Below are 24689 nucleotides of genomic sequence, written 5' to 3'. Positions count from 1 at the left end.
AACGACTCTGGTGGGACCAAGGGGGTCGAAAAATTTCAAACATCGTTGGGTGAGACGAAGTATTTATGTTGTAAATGACGAAACGCGGCATCTTAGACATCAGACCTTGTGATGTTCGAACCTGGAAACCAGAACTGAAAGGTGCGCGAATGCGTTGTGGAAATGTCGGCGCCGCGTCATGCAGTGAAAATGTGAAAGCGCGCGCAGCTGTTCCTTAGCAGAAATTCTGCGTAACGGTCAACGCTTGCTGAAAATTGCTATATTTTATAGAGCGATGAGTGTTCTGGTGCGCAGTGCACGTACTGCTATGCTGCAAGGTGGTTAGTCTAAATAAGAACACTCACACGGTCACTTATGCTATCGCCTAAGCAGACTCAGAGGCGAGACATCTTCCTTTTATTCTTGTCGGTTGATGTATTCTCTCCCGCTCCTTCCCAAAGCTTTCTGCACCTAAAGTGGTTTTACACTGCCTCCGGGATCGGAGGCATTGCAAGCTTTCTGCACCTCACCTGGTTTTACATTGCTTCCGTGATAGGCCCACCATTGCCCAAGCGACAATGTCGTGCGATTATGACGCACGTTATGTGGAGTCGGTCATAAAGTTTGGCGATATGATGTCATGACGACGTCATATGGTGATGCCATCACGTGATTTTTTTTTACATCACGTGGGACACCGACGGTCAATTTTCGCGTTTGATGAGTCATGCAAGGCTTCTCAAAATAACCGCAGTTTTGTTATCAGATTCGCTATTCACAACTGCGCTCCATCGTGGCAGCGAGCTGCCATGTCTGAATGGAAGCCTGGCTCTTCACCTGTCCTTGGAACATCCGCCAGCGCGTACGCACCCCTCGCACCGACGGCGCTTAGACGCGTGCCACGCGGACGTACAGCAATTTGAACGCGGCGTTGCGGATGAGCTGGGCAATTCGAGCGCGTAAGTGTCCGACACGCTGGCGCGCTGCGTCCCGGTCTCAGACGGTGCGTCACACACGAATCGGATTCTCGCTCCTTCGTCCCCGGGAAAAACAACTTCCGGCACTGGCATGGATGAAAAAAAAAAACGTCGTCCTGTTCTGGGTTTGTCAGAACTTCCCGCTGAGCGCGCGCAGACGTTGTGATTCGCTTTCGCTTCTGTCTTTTACTTTTTATCTCCTCGGAAATCCGTCGCTGTCTGCGACTCCAGTAAAAGAAAGGGCCTCGCGGAAGTGAAGATTTCTATGTCTTGTCATACGGTGACGGTACGACGATGACTTGAAATGCTTAGATGTGTGAAGTGTCCTATTTTATTACAATCAAACGAGACAGAAGGTTCAGAGGAACGCAGGAACACTATAGGGGCTTGAGGTCGTGAGAAATCGGTCATGAGAAACGGTGAATGCTGCTAGAGCCAACGTTTCGATCGGCCAAGGGACTCAAGACATTAATCATCATCAGTCTGACTCCACTGCTAGCAAATGCTTCCCCAATGCATCGCCTATCAACCCTGATCCTGTGCTTGCTGCGGCCACGCTATCCCCGTAAACTTCTCAATCTCATCTGCCCACCTAACTTCCTGCCAAGCATGTGCTTTTGAAATTTGGTTATTATCTGTGTTTAACAGATTTACATACAGTAGCCACCTGCAGTACCTTTGTACATACTCGCAGTTAAATTTCGAATCAGGATTAATATAGAGGACATCTTCATGCATACCATACACTACAGCATAAGCTGCTTTGATAATTTTCCACAATTCTTAGATGACAATTTTTAATGGCATCCGCGGAGTTGTTAGCCTGGTTTAACACCTGGCTCGCTATACTGATCGTTACGGTATACACAGTGACCACATATTCACACAGATAATGCGTATAGTCGCACACACTACGCTTCTATTGTATTCTTAACCGACTAAGTGTAACCCGTTAGTTGGGATTCATTATGAAAGGCCAAGCGTGCAGACAGGGATACAAGAGAACCGGCCCTTGTTCTCTCCTCTCGTACCCCCCCCCCCCCCCCCTGTCTGCACGCCGTCGCTTCTTTCACGAATCCATGAATCTCGCACAAATTTTGTTTCTTGTCACGGAATGCGCTCTTATCATGTCGCCATACCCAACCATCATTTGCAAAAAAAAAAGAAAGAAAAAAAAGAAGGAAAGAAGGTCATACCAAGTGAGACTTTCCTCGGGAGGTGCAGCAATAGAAAAATATAAAACCGCGACAATGTTCCTGGAGAGGAAAGATAACACCTTCCAGACCGTGGAAATATTGTTTCTTTAGTTTGTTTCGTTTTCCTAGCGGGACTCAACGTGACGAAATTAACTGGCGAACAAAAAGACTGCGAGCATAAACAGCGACGCTGGGGTGGCTGTCTAACAATCGAAACGTGCGAACAGCCAGGCTTGGTACCGCGTTTTCCGCTACGCAATACCGATGCGTAAGCATAGAAAAAAATGCAGCATTCATGGCTCCGTCAGTGAAGGGGTTTATTCCAGACGAATCTTTCGGCAACGCCTCGGAAGCGTTTTCTAAACGAATGTTGAGTATTTGTTTGCACGTATTCCTTCCTTTTTGTTTTTCCTAGACATGAAAAAATAGTCAGAAAACACCTAGGATCAAATGGGATTCGAACGCGAGCCCTCTACGTGGCAGTCGAGTATTCTACCACAGAGCCACGCTGGTTTTTTTTTCTTTTTTTTTTCATGCATGGGAATAATGCCATCAAATCTTGTCAACTATTCCAACGGAATTCATCGCTTTAGAATACTTAGATGCACACATGCACAAAACACACAATGTCATACAGTCCGAGAATTCCTTGACACTCACTTGCAAAAAGACCCTATGCAGGCGTCACGTCGGCCAAGGAATCACGTTAACCTATGTAATATAGCGTGGCAGAAGAGTAAAATAACAGCCGGCCATCACACAATGCTAATTGCGCAACGAGTGTGTGGTTTAATGCTTCTCATCCACTTAAAAGTGCTCAGCCATAATTATTCATCGTCAACAGCCACATGCAGCATCAACAAAGTGCGCATAACATCTTACAGGTGTGTAGCTTATCCGCAGAAAGACGAATAGTGGCGTAGTGGGTGCTGTCCTAAATCACAAAATTACGATTTATGGCGTAGTCGATACCTTGCGGAAAGCCAGAACTTCAGTCGCAGCGGGCCTTGCCCCAACACGAAGCTGCGCTCAGAATTCGCATTAGGCAGTATCGTAATCGTCGGTGAATTTTTTAAAACTTGTCCTCTCAACTGTCAAGCAGGGAATGCTTCCAAATCTGCAACGCAAACCTGCAAGGCATGTTCTATGACAACGTGCTTGCTATGCCGACGGGGATAGGTGCCGCTATCATCGATTTTTTTTTTCAGTTATGCCACAGTAGGCAAAACCTTATTACCTACCTCCCAGTCTCTCCCGTGAACATTGGCAGGCATCGGTGCAAAAACTCTGTGAAACTAGCCTATCGTCTGCAACAGGCACGTAGCCAGGATTTTTTTTCGGGGGGGGGCCCAAGGCCTAATTGTTCGAAAGAGTCTTTCCATGGCAAAAACAAAAAAAAAGTTGCCTGGGAATATAGAAGGCTGGAAAAATTTCGGGGGGGGGGGGCCCGGGCCCCCCGCCCCCCCCCCCCCCTTGCCTACGTGCCTGGTCTGCAATGTCCGACCAGACACCATTAACAACTGCTACAAGGGTATTTATAGACTTTCTAAAGGGTACTACTGCATTGGACACTAGACTTCGAGAAAACTAGTGTTACATGGTCATTGTACATACTGGGCGGTAACAGCGCACACACTCGCGGGACGGATAGAAGGAACACAAACAAGCGCTGACTCTCAACTGAGGTTTATTGCAACAAACAAATAATTTGAACACTTGCGATAAACATATAGAACATGCGCAGAGGGGCCAGCGAGGGACCTTGTCTACGTCATTAACAGACTTAAGGCTGCGAGTGACTGCGCAGGCGCGACAAAAATGGTTGTCAAACAAACATGCCACTGATTAATATTTCTTCCTTTTCATGCAATGATACCGATGTTTGACTAACGCAGGACTCCCCTTCTTTTTTGATATAGTAGGCTTCTACCAGTTCTCTTGTCATCTGATCACTGTTTGAAGAGCACTGTCGTTTCATTGTACAAAGGCGTACACCCACACGTGTTGCAGTGCGAAGGCAGATTCGCGTACGTGCAGGACTTGAAGGATCCGTAGTGTTCTTTTAATCGTGTATAGAGACAGCGCCCCGTTTGCCCGATATACGCTTTTTTACATGTTAAGGGAATTCTGTACACTACCCCTAGTGCACAGGGTATTGAAGCGTCCCTGAGTTTCACACCGCACTTATTTTGGCTAGAGCTTTTTCTGTTAAGTTTTTTGTTCACCATCGGGCACAATTTTCCTAATTTGTTTCCCGCTGAGAATAGTACCTGTACGTCGTACCTTCATGCCACATTTTTTAGTCCATGGGCTAATCTATGCTTGTAGGGCATGGTGGCACATTTCTTTGACCTCTCTTGTTTTTCAACACTTTTTTCTCCCTTCTTGATCTGACATATCAGACCTTCGCAAACAGAAGTGATGACAGGTGTCGGGAAGCCGGCTGCCTGAAGGCGACACAACTGTTCAGAGAAGCTTTGTTCCACTTGGTGCCTGCACGATTTCTGAATCGCCGCCCCGAGGGTAGACGTAGCGATGCCCTTCTTCACTATTTTTGAATGACCAGATTTGTAACTAAGCAATGGCTTAACTGATCTAGGGTTATACGCCCAACAAGGGTGATGGTTGGCGAAAGTTATCTTTATGTCTAGGAACTGTAAGACATGCTGTGAAGGCATTTCGCTCGCGAATTTTAGCCCCATCCCCGTTTCTTGAAAAACGTGCAGGGCCTTTTCAACACTCATGAGCTCTTCATTTTTGGACACAACTATTAGGTAATCGTCCACGTAACGGGCGACACGAACCACATTCCCCTCCAACTTCTTTTCTAGTTGGGAATCAACTTTCCCGAGAAAAATGTCGCTGAATAAACCTCAGTTGAGAGTCAGCGCTTGTTTGTGTTCCTTCTATCCGTCCCGTGAGTGTGTGCGCTGTTACCGCCCATAATGTATCACCAACTAGCCCAACTATCAGTCTTGCCCCATTGTACATACACATGACCTCTTCCTGTCCCCAATCATAATCAGTTTCTCCTTTTCCCTTGTGCAGAGTAGCAGGCCTGAGCGCACAAGCTCAGGCCGACCTCTCCGCCTTCTAATAATTTCGCCCTCTCTCCCTCTCGGTCAACAGGTTCTCGGAAGCCAGGAGTCGGATTGTTAGCACGTGACCCGAGATCACGATGACCAATCAATAAAGTGGTATGTTTACCTGCTATCGGTTAGGCGTGCACGCATTAGAGTAGGATGCAACCTGTTCCTTATAAGGCATTCCATTGACCAAGATCAACGATTCGTACGCCGATAACCTCTGCCCGCACCAAAGCTAAGGCAAAGAATTTAAAGTGCTTTTCTAAACAAGCTCTTCCCCTCCGAGTGCTCTCTTGTTGAAGACCCTTAGGGTGTTTCTTCTTCGAACGTGCAGACAGTGTTTACTTTTTCAAATGAACTAGCTGATAGTTAAACGCCTATGTTGCCCGACTTCTTGCATCGCTTTGTTTTTTTTCTTTTTTTTGTATACTGAACCAGACCTACTGCGCAAACATGGCACGTTAACGGGTCATTCGCCGCAGAAAAGGTTTGGAGAATCTGCTGTAAAGGACACGCCATTAAACAATGTGCTACAGACGCTCCCTTTAAAGATCGCTCTTTTGGACGTGACCTTGTACACAAGACGACTCGAAGGCGAAAGCAATCCAATCCTCTTTTTTTCTGAGTATATTTTAATGAACACTCCTCGCCCTACCGTCCCCGTCGCCGCGATAGTTTTCTGCACCTAACGTGGTTTTTGCACTGCCTCCGGGATCTGCCCGCCTTTGACCAATCGACGTCATGTGTTGACGTCATAATGACGTCACAAATTTTGGCAATCTGTGACGCCATAATGTAATCATGAGGACGTCGTCACGTGGTGACATTCTGCATCATTTCACGGTGATGCCGATGGTCTCTTGTAGCGCTAGAGACGTTTAAGTAGAGAAGTACCATTCTGTACGGATAAACGCGGTACTTCGCTTAGACCCCGACACAGGTCCAGCAACAATGAATGCCAGCGCTGTCGAGTCACTTTCGCCTCCTGCCTGCTTGCTTGCCCAATGTCGTCCAAGTGGACGCTTGCGACACAATGGGGTCCAGTCCGTGTTCCTGGGATACGCGCAAACAGGAAAACCTCGACGCTTAACGATATCATCGGGAAAACTACCGAGCGCGGGCGCTTATGCATTTATGCCAGTCGATTTGGGGCCTCCGAGGTGAATCTTTTTACAGCGAAAGCTGGTGCATCACAACAGCAGATTGTGGTGCCCTACATGTCCGCCGCCGTTGTCCGTAACCACTATCACGCGAAAGGAGAAAAAAGAAAATCCAGGATCGCGCGGGATTTGAACCCAGGCCAGTGACAAGAGAACGATGGCACGCTGCCTACAGATACCTTAGTGCCAGCGAATTTGCGCGATCGAGCTCCTGATTTGCTAACGCGCCAGACATAACCACCGTTCATTATACCACGTTATTCACTGCATAGGCGCACGCGTGGTTTACTGCAGTGAACACGATAATGAAATGCGCACATAAGACAAGGACAGCAGCTTAACCTTGCTGGTACTAAACGTAACTGAAATAACGCATACCTAGGCAGGTACACGTTCACACGGTCGTCCAGATCTAAGGTCAACACCTCATTAATATTCAAGACCTCATAGAAGATCATGTTCAATACATATTTCGTAAAATTGTGCTTATCGACATGATCAAGCGTCGTATGACGGACATTTCCCCAATGCAGTACAATAATCGTTAGTTTTACCGGCTTCAATACTAATCAGGTGTTCACCTTGGATCTGGTCGACCCTGTACGTCAAACGGCATCGCTCACTAAAAGACTGTTTAAAGATTACCTCCGGTAGGCTGACCAGAACACTGAATTCATCTGGCAACGCACGTTGATAGCGCTTGACTACTTCGTCCCTAAGCGTTCGCTATTCCATCCCCGTTGCGCACAAAGTCACGTGGACACCTTTGGTTAACTGTCTGATCATGACAGCAAAGCTTTCCCGCATAATTATGTGCACTGTTCTGTAGGTCACTCGCTATCACGGACACTACCAGGAAGCTCGCTATCCCCAGTAATACATCTTGCACAACCCTGACGAGCTCATTTGCATGCATCGACTGTGAGTAGTATGCGTAGCACTGACCGCATGCGAGAAGCTCGTACTTCGCTTTTCGCCCTGAAAGCACGTCCTCTGAGATAGGGTGACCACACCGAACGCGTTTCGTAACCGTTGTACAGCCGCTTGCTGACGCTTTTCATAGCGAAATTTTTTTTTTCTGCTTTGCTACAGGCTACTAAGAAACGAGGAAAAAGCTCGCCAGTATGTCTGTGTGCATAATCAATTTCAGCCTTGGCGCAACAGGCTCTGCGTATGTTGGAAATTATTGCATCGCATGGTCTTCGCGCTTTTCCTTTCCGCGTATCACTGGCGCCACGCATCGCTGCTAATACGGTGCAGTGTAGAAATACGGCGGTCCTTGCTTTCTCAGCAGTACTATGCAGTACTCGAACTTGTAGTGTTAGGGTTAGTGTGGGGCTTATTACTACATAGCGTAGCAAAGGGAGTTTACTGTGACATCGCGATGACTGCAATGCTCGACGTCGACGTTCCGCGAGTATAACAAAAATTCTAAGTTATCCGTGAGATCGTTTTGGAAGTTTTCTGAAACTTGTATGGAATCGACATATACTTCCTATAAAATCATACGGATTTACTTTAATTTCATACTCAACGTTTCCAACCGTTTGAATAGAGCTGGTTTGGTTCCTGCCCTCCTCTGCCGGTAATATAAAAAAATGGAGGCCACCAAACCTTGACTTCGGTGCCTGGTAGTGGTATGCGCATATTCGTGTTCTTGTGTCCTGGTGTATTCCTCGGGTTAACTTTGTGTATCGTCGCCCAGCCGAAGTGGATCTCAGAGGACACGTTGCAAGAAGCGCGTGGTTGAGATCTGCTCCGCCAGGTAACGCCTCGGTCTCGGCTGCTCGCAAGAAAACCCTCTGCTGTTCCGATGAACCCATTCAATTTTCATTATTTATTTTGAAAGTTTGTTAGCCCTTATCTTTAGTAAGCTTTCGCCCCCCCCCCCCCTCCCCGACATCACGTGTATACGCCACAACTTCCAACTTGAACAAGAACCATACATTTCGGACCAGCTTTATTTTTAGAAGACGTTTTCTGAATATTCGGAATACCGGAAGTGCTCGGCCGGAAGTGTTTGTAAGAGAAACAAGTTTTCACTCGATGCTCATGGCTCTGAAATACCCGTGCTGTGCGCCTTAGGCGCTCGATACGAAAGATATTTGAAACATATTCGGGGCCCTCGAAACTAAACGCACAGTCTGAAAGTAATGCCTACCGTGCGACCAACCAACCAACAAGTCCCCAGCCATAGTTTCCTAAAATTAACTAGAGGAGTCTCTGGCGCTGCGATCGTTCAGCCACCATGGGAATGATGGGTACACGGATTTGCCTAATCTTCGTGCTTACGGTGTCGAACGCACTTGTGGCTTGTTTATTGCTGTGTTTTGGCGTTCGTTTCAGATTAAAGAATAGACTGTTGTGAACTTCGTGACCAGATTTGAATTGGTGCGCCTAAAAAGATTAAAGTGCTGAAGTGAAACTGCTGACTTTTGCTGAACTTCGTTTTGCGACAAAGCGGATGCAGGCGACGCGGAGCCAAACGGAGCCGAAAGAACGAAGTTCAGGCAAATCCGTGTACTACCCATCATTCCCATGCTGGCTGAAGCGCCATGCGTTGCAGCTCCTATAGACACTAGAGTTCCCTCTAGTAAGTATTGTCGGAAACTCTGTCCCAAGCAACCGACCTCTCAACCATAACATAACCAAGCAATCTATACCATGCGGTGTACTTTTCAAGCAACCAGTCAAGTCGACTGCAAAAAACGAGAGCCAATGAATCGAATATTCACTGACTCACCGAAACGTCCACGAAAATATGCAAATAAAATTTTCGTCAGTTCCCGTTCCGTTAATCTATAACGCTGTATAGATTTCTTAATGCGCATAGACGGTAGGTCGCGTCTGAAAAAAAGTTGGAGCGGAGAATCGCGTGTTTCCTACCACAGCTTGACTTTCAGCGATTCAGAACAGTCGCGTGTTGCACGCATGTGCGAGCTTTCGCGGTGTGACTTGTCTCGCGAGTGCAGTCCGTCGCCGATCGACGTTGGCCAGGCCATAGAGTTTCCTACAATACTTACTAGAGGGAACTCTGGCGCTAGTGTCTATGGGAGCTGCAATGCATCGCGCTTCAGCCAGCATGGGAATCATGGGTAGTACACGGATTTGTCTAAACTTCGTTCTTTCGGCTCCGTTTGGCTCCGCGTCGCCTGCATCCGCTTTGTCGCAAAACGAAGTTCAGCAAAAATCAGCAGTTTCACTTCACCACTTTAACTGCTTTAGGCTTACCGATTCAAATCTGGTCACGAAGTTCACAACGATCGATTCTTTTATCCGAAAGAAAACCAAAACATAGCAATAAACAAAGCCACAAGGGCGTTCGAAGCCCACAAGCACGAAGACTAGGCAAATCCGTGTACTACCCATCATTCCCATGGTAGCTGAACGATCGCAGCGCCAGAGTTCCCTCTAGGTCATTTTAGGAAACTCTATGGGCCAGGCTGCATGTAACACGGAACACTGGGCGTCACGCGCAAGTTTGCTGGCAGCCGGCTTTTGTTTGTGTTTGGCAGCCGGCTTCTTGAGCAACCCGATCGATCGGTGAGAAGTGTCGTGAACGGCTGCGGCCATGGAGAACAGTAAAAGTAAAGGACTTGTTCTTTTCTTCCTTGCAAGTGTTGCTTCCATTGCAGGCTTAACGCGTGCTTCAAAAGGCGCGAGAATACCACCACAAAAGATAAACGGATAGCGGGACCCGCCTTTTCAAGTACGAACGTCTTGAAAACAAGGCAAAAACGACACGGGCGAGAGAAGATACGACAAACCACAGATCCTTCTATCTTGTCTTGTCCACGTCGTTTCTGCCCTGTTTTCAAGATGTCCAAGAACTATTGCCAACTAGCCTAGCTGTCGATACTTCTATATGTATACAGTACTTTTCAAGCATGAATCGTAAGCAACTTGCCCACCTTTCCGCTGTGTTGCAAGCTTAACGCCATTGTCTGTTCTTTAATGTTACATGGCGGAGCACTCGCTGCAAATTTTGTAGTCGTAGCGTTTACATGAATGCGACAAATGGCGCATCGCATCCATGTAAATGCGAAGGGGGGGGGGGGGTAATACGCCAGGAAGGCGCATCGTACTAATGCGCCATTCGGGGGTGGATTTAGGCGGGCGAAGCCTACTTTCACAGTGCATGTGAACGCTGTCTCATCGCATAAAGAGAAGGGAGCACTGCGCTGGCCGAGCTGCGGTGTTTGCAGAGTGCCGGAGGCACTGGAAACGCTGCGTTCGGTGTTGGACACCACCATCGCGCCAGGGGTAATGCGCTACATGCAAACGCAGGCGCATGGCATTACTCGTGATGCGCTGTGAAAGGTATGCGCTACTGTCTCATCCTGTCACATTGATGTACACGCGGCTTGGGAGACTGACTGATTAGGGTTAATCGCGAAATGGGCGTCGCTAAACAAGCGAGAGTGGATCGCGCATGCGTTCTGCCGTCTGCCTGAGCGTCGGCAGTTGAGTACATCCTCCAATTCGCGCCTCCAAAAGGTGGCCGGGGTACAAGAACCAAACTGCGTGTGAACAACTTGCCTCTGTTGCAGTCGCTTAAGGGTACAACAGCCTTTGATGTCGTCGGACCTAAACGAAACTTGACCAAGCAACACAGTGGAATAAAACAAGCGGCACGCTGTGAAAGTCTTGTTAGTGTACACTCCCTTCAGGCAAGTTAAGACATTTTATTATGATTCTTTTGAAAGAGCTTGTCTCGGCTGCAAGCGACCGGTATGCAGTTTACTAAATTAAAACTTCAGTTGTTAGACAGCGCTTGTACCGTGTCCTTCCTTTCTTGTGTTCAGTCTTGTTTGCGCTGACTTTTTTACAATATGCAGTTTACTACTGCGCTAGTTTTTTTTTTTTTTCGCTCAAGCTTGATATATTTGTTACACCAATGTACTCCTTATGGTCAGAAAAAAAAAAGTAAGGTTCTAATATCCTTTTTCTGTAGCACGTTGTCTTTTCGCTGTTGGAGTCTCGTTATCAGTGGAGTGCAGCCCTCAAATGTTTTTTATTTTTGCAGGGCGCTGGTTTTCCTGGCCCACGGCTACGCCGAACACTGCCATGGCCCCTGCTACGACATGCTGGCGAGGAAGCTGGTTGAGCTGGGATGCTACGTGTTTTCTCACGACCACGGTACGTTCTGTCTGTAATCTACTTCGTCTGTCATCAATCCAATCTAATCCTGCTGTCTGGCTACCAACCTGCGAAATTTGTCAATCTACCAGTCTACTAATCTAGCTAGCTGCCTATCTATTTGTCTAATTCGTCAGTCTATCTAGCAATCTGTCTAATGTAGATACCCTAAATAGTTGCATGCGGTAAACGAGCCAGCTGTTCGCATAGCACAAAAGCTTGACACAGGACACGAGAAGGGAAGAATACTTCTCCTTTCCTATGTCAAATTTTTGCGCTACGCGGACAGTTACACATCACCCGCTATCTTTGTTCGTTTGGCTGTAATACAAACTCAAAGGCAGCAATGATAAATCGGCGGTTTTTCTGAAACTGCTCTTGAAATTTTCGAAACTTTCTTTGTAGCACAGATAGCTTAGAAGCAACGACGTTCACGGCATTTTGTTTGGCGATATATGCCAGAGGTTAGCTGGCGGAGTAAGCTCGTTGGCAAAGATCGCTCTTACTCTAATCTTCCTGGAAAGTCGTGCCAACTCCTTTAATACTTAAAGACCTACTGATCTAACTGCCTGACTGTAGATGATTGACAATCACGGTGGCACGTATTTAGACTCGTAACTTTTCTCTTACTTCACCATTCCCCTCTCCACATGCAGGGTAGCAGATTAGTCTTTACCTCTATTGCTTTCCTTTCGTGTGACCGGACATGTCTGGCTAACCTTAACTTTTTTTTTTTTGCCTTCCTCCTGGATCGGAGACACTGGAAGCTTTCTGCGCCTTGCATAGTTTCGCAGTGCCGCCTGGATCGGGCCACCTTTGACCAAACGACGTCATCATTTAACGTCATCTTATGTTACGTCATAGTGACGTCATGACGCAGTTCCAAAATTTGGCGACATGTGACGTCATGTGGTCACGTCATCGCATAATTTCTTGCATTACTCGCGTTGACGTTGCCGACGGTCAATTTTCGAGTTTGATGAGGAATCTAATGCTTTCACCTTCACGTGTGCACCACTGGGCGCCATGTGCGTGCTTGGCGTTCTTCGAAAGCGTGACTGCATGCGCTGACGGGAGCCCCCTCGCAAATGTCTCGTTCCAAAGAAAGCGGGTGCAGTTTTCCTCACTGCGAGACTCGGATGCAATGCAGCAGCGCGGGACACGAATACACTTACACGCACCGGTGAGCGGATGCGTGGCAGCGCCGTAAAGCACATGTTACCGCTCCCTTCGTATTCTGAAAGCTATCCTCAAAGAGCGTTAAGCGAAAAGTCGGAGGCGAAGATTTACTGGATGGCAGCTATGGAGAAAACCCGGCTTTGAGTAATTACCGAAAGGGCAAAAATGAAATAAGGAGGGAGGCATTTTACGATAATTCAAGGAGAAGCGCTTTATTGTTTCAAGTCAGATCGTGTTGCCTTAGAACGCGTAGTTATAAAGCGAGATTCAGTAAAGAACAATGCACATGCTGCGGGGAAGATAAGGAAACGGCGGAGCATGTTCTGATTGAATGTGGAGATATCCACCCAGGTGTACGTTTGGGCAATACGCACTACGCAAAGCGTAGTGCGTATTGCTTAATATACTACACGGGCTCCGCTTAATGACACATTTCAATCATTACCCCCCCTCCCCCCGCTTTCTTTTCTCTCGGTCCTTTTTCTCCGTACCACGCACTTCAGTTACACCCGTAACCGCTTACTGTTCAAAGCTTCGCATGTGGCATCTGGTTTCACACGATAAGTATCTACGGTGCGTGTGTGCGCTGGCTAAACAGGCATGACCGTCGACACGTGCCAACGCCGGCGGCAATCAAGCTGCCAGCAGCGTCGCGACACAGGAGAAAGAAAGAAAAAAATATCCAGCAAGGTTTTTCTGAAGCTGACGTCTGGAACGATGCCAAAGATGGGTCCACGTGGTTCGCTTCGCGTACACGCCACGTTACAAGGTCCCACGGTGACCGCAGTCGAGGTCATCTTCCCTGAATGCTTGGACATCGCGTAAAGTTGTTTCCTGGTGTTGCTTGACGCTGTCCGTTCCACCAGCCACTGAAGGAACTCTATATTGTTTGCAGAAAATAAAAAAGAAACGCCAGGCCTGCGCGGTACACGCGGCGTATAGTCGCAGCGAAAGCGGCAGGAGCGGCCTTTCTACAGAGCCCGTGGTAAACTCTTACATAGACAGTACCGCACGTACAGTTACAAGGTACCCACTGCACCAAGGTACCAGGTGCTCGACTGCTGACCCGAAGGTCGCGGGATCGAATCCCGGCCGCGGCGCCCGCCTTTTCGGTGAAGGCGACAATGCTTGAGGCCAGTGTACTTAGATTAAGGTGCACCTTAAAGCACACCGGGTGGTCAATATTTCCGGAGCCCTCCACTACTGAGTTTGTCATAGTCATAATCAATACCCATTATGCCCAGACTCATAATTCTGGGAAGGAGCGAGGTACCCGCTACGCGTTTGTAAGCCATTATGTGCACTTTGTTTATGCTGTGGCTGATGACGATGAACAAATGATGGCTGAGCCCTTTCTAACGGGTGCAAAGCTTTAAACCACCCACTTGTTATGCAGTTTAAGTTGTATGACACCTGGCGTTATTTTACTCCCCTACCACTCTATATTAAGCCTGTAAAGGAGATTCCTTGCGCGCCATGACGCCTGTATACGGTATTTTTGAGAAAGCAGTTCGCGCTCAATCTTTGACTTCCCCCTGCCTGGACCAGCATTCTGGCCAGGGGGAGGTCAGATTAAGCACGAACCGCTTGAGGCGTACCGCATCAAGAATGGGCACGTTTGTATCAGTGAATCTTCAGCGCATATCACAGAAAGAGTGGCTGTTTCTTTTAGGGAGCGGCTAATCATCAGGTTGATGACAGGCTTCTGGTTATAGCTTGTGCGCTTGCGCGGGATCAGGGGTATAAGTGTACGTGAATGCGCCGATAAATCGGTTGTAAGTCCGGCCACGGTGTTTCAGCGCAACAAGTGCTCACGTAAATGTGAAGCGTCCCTCGCTTCCACTTCACGCGATGGGTGCACCCATATGCAGCTCAAGATCCCATTACGAGCGTATTGCTCACGAAGACGCACGAAGTACTCGCACACCAAGTGAACGCTGCGAGCACACGTTTTCTGCCCCTCGCATTATGGCGGCGCTGCTTGCTTCACTGACTGCTCTCTTCCTCCACTCCAGAAGTTCTAACAGCCGAGCTGTTTAACCCGGGCGTAATGTGTGTGCTGAATCTTAAAACTATCATCACGAACCGGCACACGCTGTCTTCGTCCTCTTCATCTTCTGCTTCGCTGTCACAACACGTGCGCCGATTGCTACGGCGTAAAGATAGAAGGCGAGAGAAGGAGTACAGAGAGAGGGAGAGAACTAGAGAAAAAACAGGTAAAAAAGAAAGACATATGCAGACAAAGAAATAGGCAGAGAGAAAAAGATACAAAGACACATACACAAAAAAGATAGGCCACATACAGCAAGCATAGCCATGTAGTTTAGCAAGCGTGGGAAAAGTGAGGGAAAGGAGGGATTCCTCAGTCTTCGCATCACTAGCACGTAGCTGCCACACTTTATTGCAACCTCCTTGGTGTGTATACACGCCTCCATGACGAATTCTTACAAACTAGCGCAACTATCGCTCTTTCTAAGCTGGGAAGCGCGGTCAAAGGGCAACAAAGGCTTAGGTGGAGCGACGCAATTGAGAACCTTCATATCGGTGTTCTCTTACTGATGTTAAGGCTCAGTGTAAGTGTTTTCAACATACTGCTGTTATGCGAGTGGACTGTACTTCCGTTTTCTTGTCGCTAAGTGAATGTGCTTATGAATTTTTTTATCGCCTGACTGACTTACGCGAGCTGTACTGATTGGCAGTTTTACGTAAAGTTTATCGCTTTTTTTTTCATTTCTGTGGCTTTCACGAATCCTAGTATCTGTGTGAAACGTAGCCGGCGCCAGATAAAAGCTGCAACATCCCCTAAACATATAACTAAATAATATATGCCGTTCGCCGTATCTTTTATTAATAGCCACACACATATATATGGTCTATTTCATTTACACTATAGCGATTTCGTTCATCATACTACTTCCGACACAGTGACTTTGCACCCGCCGACTTTGTAATAGGCTTTACTAGTGGATTGTCAAGGTGACTAGTTAAAACGAAGTGTGCATCTTTGAATTATCAATGTTAACTTCCTCATTCGTGCTGCGTGCGACGCATAAAATATGTCGCAACCAGCGCCTCTCGGTGAAAATTAACGGCATTGCGAAATACTTTGTACCTTCAAGATAACGGATAACCACGCGTCTTAGGATTTAGCGCCATTCTGTGGGGAGCGATCGCATATGCCTTTGAATACATTAACGACTGGTCCTTACAGCTCTGCTCAGATGTTATCCTTCGGTGATAGTTACCGGAAAGTGCTTGTCTCTATGCGGTACTCGTTAGAAATTCTGTTCGTAAAAGCTACAGAGACCCTTAAGCCTGATTCTTGGCCAGTCGTGAAGGTCAGTGGAAAAGGCTGCTACGGGTACCAGGGTGTGCGGCAGTTCGATGCATTAGAGGTTATTAGTTTGTCCGTGTACTTGTTAACGTTACCGCGTTACTGCAATAACGGAGTGCGTTTATCGCGCTACCAGAACGCATGTTTTAGCAAAATTTAAGCTACCGAAAAGTTTATAAACGTACATAAACGTTGAAGTTTATGCTCGCGCAAACCACTAAGTGATAACTGAATCACCACTTAGGCAAAATCGTAATAGAGCTTTTGACAGCGGAGCTGTTTGAACTCTCCGTGAGAACGTTGGTGTCCGCAGAAAACCACAGGTGGGTGTGCGCCACCGGAATCGGGCAAGCCCCAATGCCGAGTACAGCTGGTGCGACTGTTCAACGAAATCTCTGCTCGTCGAAGTATCGGAGCCCGTCAAACACGTGAAAGAAAGATATAAAGAGAAAATGGAGAGATAGAGAGAAGTGAAGGGAATAATGACATTGAAAAAAGGCAAAGAATGACGTAGAGATAAACATGTTAAAATATGCAAGAGAGAAAGAGAAACACTGAGTAGAAAGAAAAAATAAATAGAAAGAAACAAGGAAGGCCATCCAGCTCCGCTCTTCCTTCAGGCTTGGCAACACTGGTGCTAAGCTGCCATAATTGTTTTTTTAGCGTGTACGGTATTCCCGGTACACGCAAAGGGGTGTAGGAATACCAAGTTACCGGACGATGGAACCGACATCTTGTGACGCTTCGTGCAACCACAATCAGACACGTTTGTTTTCGACTAGTGTTTTGAGAAAAAAAAATTACCGAGACAACTCATTCGTAATTACGCCGCCGCAAGGAATTTATACTAGAAGTAGAATGCACTGTTTCTGCAATAACAATTTTTGCTAGCCTGGTTGATCTCGGCTCCGCCAGATGGCACCACCTATTCGCCGTCTCGGGGGCTTTAGGCCTCTCACGTATACGGCTTCAGTATTCTAGGTCACTCTATAGCATCGATAATCCAGCTCAACCTCCTCGTAATTTGCGCTCTCACTTCGTCTTATGACTCGGCGGCTGGCGTCTCCCTATAGCGGATGTAACGAGTAGCCACTGACGAAGGTGAATTCGCGAGATATGGCCGTAAACGTGAAACTTATCCGGCGAAAGTTCCGTAAAGGTGCACGCATGCGCAGATTCTATCCTGTAACCCTTTAACGCGAAAAGTATATGGACAAGCTCAAAACCTGTAATGAGATTGCTCGCGCGCCTCCTCCCGATAACTTCTACACCGGGAATCCGCCGACTCCTACACAGTGAATCTTCTCGCCGACCAGGACGACAGCTGAGCCCCTCCTTTCATATTCTGAGATCCTGCAACACATTCGGCTGAGTAGGCGTGCGCACTCTACCAACACCCGATTGCAGATTAGATAAGGCCACGCAGGTTAAATGGCGACGATTACATTGTCCTTTCTGAATCCGTATGCGCAATCCTAAAATAGATCCAACGCCGCGCAAGCCACAACGTAAGTTCTGTCCCTAGACGGCCACGTTTATACCACATTGTCTGGGCGTGTCAACAAAATCCTGAAATATCGGCCACAAAGAATCCGACGATATTCGAGTGGGAATCGACCCTGTCCAGCTCTGACCCAGAACAGCGACAAGCTTTTGTTAACCGAGCCCGGACGGCGGCCAAAGCTTCCGGACTAGGAGGTCCGACCATAAGAACTTCTAATTTTTTTTACTCATAAATGTTTTATTCTCTCTGCTTATGCACATTCTCACAGTTGGCCACGGCAAAAGCGAAGGCCCCCGAGCCCTGGTCAAGTCGGCCGATATCTACGTGGACGACATCTTGACGCACGTCGACCTCGTCAAGCAGAAGTATCCGAGCAGGCCAGTCTTCCTCTTCGGACACTCCATGGTTGGTATACATCCTACAGCTTTGCTTTGAAGGCGAAAGCCTTGGATGCCTCATCAAACACGAAAAAGTGAGCGTCGGCACCAGTGACACAAAAAAGGACGTGATGACGACACCATATGACTTCACCACTACGTCGGAGGTCGCAAATATTTGTGACGTCATCACGACTTCCGCATGAAGTCTCATAGCGCCATTTTATATGATGACGTCATCAAATGGCGTCGTCGCTTGGTCAATAGTGGGCCGATCCCGCGGGCACTGCAAAACGTGAGATGCAAAATGCTTCCATTGGCTCTGATCCGGGAAGCAGTGTAAAACCATGTTCGGCTCAGAAACTTTCGAGGTCAACTGAGAAGAAAAACATTGCTTTCGCCTTTCAGTCGTGTCAGTCTAATGCAAAAGGGACCGCATGATCTAATTTAACTCTGCGAATCTCTTCAGAGATTATAACATTGAAGGCACAAGAAAAAGCATTACTTGTTCACACAGAATCATATGGTTAACATTACACATTACTATAGAACACTTTAAAACAGCAACAACAAATTAATCGAACAGCATGTCACTCAAAATAGTATGTCGTAAAAATTAAATAAAAAAAGCTGTGCATTAGTAACATGACAGAGTAATCGCTCAGCGCGTTTATTGATTTTGCAATGACGTTAGTGCTATTTGTAAAGCAAGCAATTCATTTTCAATCGCAGTGATAAGCATGTTTAAGGATGATTCGTCGGAGGTTTTAGTCTAATATGTCGACCGAAAAAAGATGAATCGTATAGTTTAAATGCCCGCGAAATTTAATTCCTTTGCGGCGCGGACTTTCCAACCGTATATACAATGTTGGGAATAGTTCACGTTAATTTGTCCATTTCTTAAGTCCTATTCGCATCATGACCTTTAGAGCCCTGTTCAGGACACCACAAAAGGCTGCCGCCGCTGCGCTGTTCTGTCACATAAACGCTCACTACAATGCAAGAAAAGATTGCTTTCAAGGGCTCGTTTTTTCTTTGTTATACACAATATTAATGAGAACTAACAGACAATAATGCCAAGAAAAGTATAGGGGGTGTTATTTGTAATAATTTGGATATAAATGTGATTATATCCCACACATTTATATCCCAATTATTACAAATAACACCCCCTATACTTTCCTTGGCATTATTGTCTGTTAGTTCTCATTAATATTGCGTATAACACTACAATGCAAGTAGTTTTCTTTTCAGTCCACGCAGCATTATTTGGTCTTGTTACTACTTTGAATGCGAAGGCTAGCGGAGAATTACACCTAGTTCTGTGCATCGGGATCGATCGATAAGATTCCCCAACCGTGATGCCCTAAAATGATAGAGACGCTCCCGAAAAGGCACGCTTACCATTCAAGACGGCCCATTTATAACGTCGAATTGCGGGCGTATGACAGCTCATCTAGTCGTCGTTTAGTTTCCCGCAGATATCAAAAAAAGAGAAAAAATCTGCACCCTTCAAAACGGTTCACAAAAGAAGTCCCGCGTCGCAGATGATACGTGGAGCAAAAATAAAATACTCCTGGTCGTGATTGAATTGCCGCTTGCCGAGAGGATCCGTGGCTTGGTGCAACGCTGAAGGCCACGAAGATTAAAAGCTTGCAGAGCATGAAACAAATGAAATGAACCGGTATATGATGAACGGAAACTGCAATCAGACCGGGATCACATTGGGACTCTGGAAATCCAAGGCTTTGCAAAAAAAAGAGAAAAAAATGTAGCGAGCGAATCTAGGGATAGTGATGTCGATGTTAGCAGTTTTCGCAGAAATTTAGTTGCAAAAAAAAGGGGGGGAGATGGGGATTCAAGGGAGGGCTTGGGGGGGGGGGGGTGTGATTGAATCTGAGTGATGAAGAGAATAGAACCTGATGACATAGCAAGCATCATCAGTGGAACGTGATCCCTTTTTTTTTCGCCCTGTTGATAGCGTTCGCCTTGTTAAGTTGTCCCATGAAAGAAGACCAATTTCGAATAACGCGAAACTAGCGCATGGCACTGTAACACGCATTGGTAACGAGAGTTGGGTTAATTTTTTCGCTGTCTGCATTTAACCAAGACTCAGCAAAAACAACACAATGGCTGACATTTTTGTCTTCTTTTGCGTTAGCTTTGTGTGGAATGCAGATGTGAAGGCTAAGCATTCAAAAAGCGATACCCGATTCATGCTGCTCCGCTGAGCCTTTTCTGGAACTTTAATTACGCCCTAATAATAGCCTGTGTGAAAAGATGCGGAAAGCAATGCCGACTTACCTATTTTTTCATTTCTACAAACAGCATTGATGCTTTCGACACCATTTTGCAGCATCACTTGATTCCCTCCTGACGCACAGTCAACCAGCAAATATTACGGACCATGGAATCTGCGAGTCTAATATCCCCGCAGCCTCTCAAAGAAGTCTGGTATTAGCAACTTCAAGTCGATTGCCGAAATGTGAACATTGTCGTACAGTTTTACTGTCTACTGCTACAGGCCGTTCGGGCATTGAACTTTTTTTGAGATTCCGTGGTCCGTAAACGTTTTTTTTCCTGACTGTACGGTGTCAACCTCTAGCTTGTCCTTCCGAATTTTTTTGACATGGTGAAATAAGAGAAGTCCTCATTTGATTTTGACCAGTAAACGAGGTCTTAACGCGTTGGTATGCGATTAACATGAACATGAGTGTCCCTGGGTGCAGCCTGTAATAGGATGAATTCCAATCCATGCCAGTTCAACCTTTTGCTTTACTACGTGCTGGTCAATGCAGCGCTGAACATGAGCACTATTAGAGACGGGGCCGAGTTGTTTGCACCGTGAAAAACGTATGTGTGCTAACCATATTGAAATTGAAGTTCTTGCGAAGCCTACTTGATGCTTCACTGGTAATTTATGCCGTAAGCTGCACGAGGTAAGTGACCCGGCTGTTTTACATGACCGTTTGGTCGCTGCTAAGCACGTAAGTTATCATCCATACTCTGGATTCAATTACGTCCAAAAATGTTAACAGAACAGGGCCGCCCTTACATATTTGCGAAGACTTTCTTTGTGTGCCAGATCACTTTGATCACCGTTGTTTCTGTTTTGCGTTCTAAGCTCTCAATTACATACTGTTGGTGTTTGTTTTCGTGTACTTCTCAGTGTGCTAGCTTTCTAGCGTGTTCACGTGATCTGCACCCCTTCTTAACACTCTTGCACATACATATTTGAAAACGGTATTACTGCGTGTAGTATTTACTGTCAGTACTAAAACTATGCCGAAGCCGAGGCTCCGATAGCTTGCTCTTCGGTTGCGGGTGTTTCAATTCTATAAGCTAATCATCTTGAGAACGATGATCAATGCGCCGCCTAACGGGCGTTTAGCCTAAAAAAATTATTACGAACAAGCGACCTTAACCCACATTCACTTCGAAGTGGTCATTCCCATGGGTTTCGTTAGTTCATGTAGGATGTTCACGTCTTGGAAACCTGCCGTAACGAGAAAAAAAAGAAAACGGGATACTTTTTGCTTACGAAAACGGATGACCAGTGAAACTGTAGGATACATTTATTTCATTTATTTAAAAATCTGTTTATAATTTCTGAATTAAGCTTATGCTCCTTTAAAGCTATTCCACCTCAATTTGCGTGCGCCAGAAGCGCAGCGTACAGGTTTTATATTTACACATCCGTTTTTTTTACATTCCTTTCGTTGTTTATTTTCGGTGGCGCTGTGGTGAGTCGTAGGGTTTGCGCGAATATTCGCGGCACACACCTGCTGGTGGTTTTGTAGTCACGTCAACCATTTCACCAGCTGCCGTTTGAGCTCAATCTGAATGGCCACGGTCGCTTTTTTATAAATTGGAAGGTAAAGGCCGCTCATAATTTTCTGTTGAGTAGGCAAATGTTTGCGGAGTTATAAATGGCCCACACGCAGATTCGCTATAAAAACATAAGGGAGTGCGTTTTAAAAAATAGGAATGCGGCGCCATTTTCTGCAGCCTTCAAGAAACTGCTGCTCAGTACCAGAATGAAACGTTCCTGCTCTTTGCAACAAGAGGAATAAAAAAATAAAACTGGAACCAACGTAAGAGGAGGGCATCAAAAGGCTGCGACTTTCATAAGACACGAGGAAGAAACAAGCGTCCGGTCGAGCTTTTGTGATTCCCTCAGTCGCGGTCATACAGACGTGATGAAGCTACCATTTTCGCAAATCTTTCGTGTTCTTTTCAGTCTTTTCTCCGAGCTGCAGGCTGTCGGCACTTCTGCAACGTCGCCACTCGCAGGTCTCATACCTCTGCGCAAAGGTTTGCTGGCGGCGTTGTCGCACTGCCTTACTATTCCTTAACTTGTATGTTTGTTCGTTTCGCTAGCGCTCAGATTTCGGAAGCCGTCGCAGCCGACTTTGACACAATTTTTTTTCGTCTCTTCACGTCGTCTGGAGGGTCCTAACTTTTTGGTTAAAAAGAACAGCGCCAAACGCATTCTGTGTACAAACACCAGAACGCGAACGTCGTCAGACCGAGAAAAATTGCTTACTTTTTTTCCAAACTCTCGACAGGTTGTAACCCCTTCGAAAACATATTTCCTCGCCTCACCTTCCACTCCGTTCTTACCGTTCTGCTGACAGCGTTGGAGTTTGTTATTAAACTGGAGGTGACGGATCGAAGCTGTCGAGTGCCGCCCGCCCGCACCGGATTTCGTCAGCTCTATTTTTCGTTCGTGCCATCGAAATAGTTTTTGCGCGGCACACGATCTGTCGTCAGTCGTAGCATTATAGGATAAACGGCCCCTTGACCCTATATTGTCATTTTCATTACGAAAGCTGTCGCGTACGTTCAATATTCACGACTTTCTGCGCGCACATCAACTTCGTTGTTCCCTTCCTCTTGCCTTCTTACTCAGTCAGTTCTGCGATTCAGCCCTCGCACGCCAGTCTTTTGTGTTTGGTTACATGATTTGCGTAGCAGCTTAGAATTTCCTCGCGACTTGTTACAAGCTCGTTTCTGGAACAAAATTGTCACGGCAATCCTTTCAACACAGTGGTGATGATTGTAGGTCACCAGTAGCGACAAGTTAATGACATTCCAGCACGTAACTTAGGATATCTCAGCAGATAAGGTGTCTGGCTGTTATACTCGAGGACGTGGGTTCGATACGCGGCCACGGTGCCCGCATTTAGATGAAGGCGAAATGAGAGAGTACCCGTGTACTTAGGTACACGTTAAGGAATCTCGGGTTGTCGAAATCAACTCGTACCCTCCCACTTAAGCGTGCCGCATAATCATATCGTGGATTCATCACGTAAAACCTTAGTTTATTACACTCAGCACTTTGTATATTAACTCGTGTTACATGTCCTATCCGTCACGCGTGCGAGGTCTACGCGAGAGATAACTAGTCGGGGCATGGCATAACGACAGTATATTGTTAGCGCATGCGTGAGCCAGCCGTCATTAACTTGCATAAACAAATTAAATTTCCGACTAGTTATTTCTCGCGTAGACGCTCACTTGTGCCGGATCGGCAGGTAGCGCTGCATGCTTGCGCATGCGCAGACAAGTTATTGTGTTGCATGCCCTACTGGTGTCCAGTCATGATTTGAATCCACAACCCATTCCTTCTCAACATACAAACTCTGACTGACCTGTAACATGCCAAGTGTTTCCTTCTGTCCTTCCCACAGATGGGGTGCTATTCTGGATACTGACAAATTCCGGCATCTTGTCAAATTTCGTAATGGTGGCACTTTAAGCCATTCGGAGAGGCCGCAGCATCCCTCTGGGCCAATCTGAGTTGACCAATAGAGGAATTTGGACAAAGTCCGGAATAGCACCCGTGACGCTACCTCCTGTTCTCGACTAATCCATGTCTTACTAATTTTCTGCATAACATCCTGCCTGCCTTACTAACAACGCCATCTTCTGGTGGCCGCCTGGAACGGTCCTGTTCACTCACCAACGAAAGGGCGGCACAATGTGCGTCCGGAGTGTCCTGGAGCGTCCAAACCAATTCTCCGGAATGGTGCTGAACGCCCCGGCCCTGTGGCTGGACCCCGTGCAGTCCAGCTGGACACAGGTAACCGTACCACTCTCGCTAAGAATTCACGTGCTTCTCTCCAACAGGGGGGCTTGCTAGTTGCCCTGGCTGCCGAAAGGAGACCCGAGGATATCGCGGGAGTCGTTATGATGGCGCCCATGTTAGCCGTCGACAAGGAACAGGCCACTTGGCTCAAGGTGCGTTGCGTTGGCATGCGAAGGTGCATGCGAATCTGTGGCCTGGTGGTGGTGGTGGTAACGATGGTGATGGTAATTGAATTGGTGGTAACGATGGTGATGGTATTGGCTGTGGTGGTGTTAACGGTGGCGGTGGTAATGAAATTGGTGGTGTTGATGGTAAAGGTCTTGGTAGTGCATTTGGTGGTCGTGGTGGTAACGATTGTGGCAATGCTGGTGGTAATGAAACTGGTGGTGTTGATGGTGGCAACGATGGTAATTCTAACAGTGGTTGTGGCGATGCTGGTAATGGTGGTGGTGACATAATAGGTGGTGGTGGTGGTAACGACGGCAAATTCCACACCCACGTGCGCTAAAATTTAAGTGCCCGTTAAAGAATGCACGCGTCTCAAGATTTAACAAAATCGTTGTGCCAGAACAGTGCAAAATACGGAACAGTGAAACTCTCACGTCGCAAGGCTATCAACTAATGCTCACGTAGAAACTATAGCCCACCTAAGAACCCGTGTGCATTA

The 24689-nt window shown here is 46.8% G+C and overlaps 1 protein-coding gene across 1 annotated transcript in view; it reads left to right on the top strand.

Moving 5' to 3' along the window:
* Positions 1–24689, top strand: part of LOC119407184 (monoglyceride lipase) — a 78267-nt gene that overhangs the window by 44035 nt on the left and 9543 nt on the right. The window contains exons 3-5 of the mRNA XM_037674056.2: positions 11425–11537; positions 17823–17959; positions 24064–24174. Of these exons, the coding sequence (XP_037529984.1) occupies positions 11425–11537; positions 17823–17959; positions 24064–24174 (361 nt within the window). The remainder of the gene's footprint in view (positions 1–11424; positions 11538–17822; positions 17960–24063; positions 24175–24689) is intronic.

This window comes from Rhipicephalus sanguineus, chromosome 10 (genome assembly GCF_013339695.2).
Source record: "Rhipicephalus sanguineus isolate Rsan-2018 chromosome 10, BIME_Rsan_1.4, whole genome shotgun sequence".
Classification (NCBI taxonomy): Eukaryota; Metazoa; Arthropoda; class Arachnida; order Ixodida; family Ixodidae; genus Rhipicephalus; species Rhipicephalus sanguineus.
This window is presented reverse-complemented; position numbering and strand designations above follow the sequence as displayed.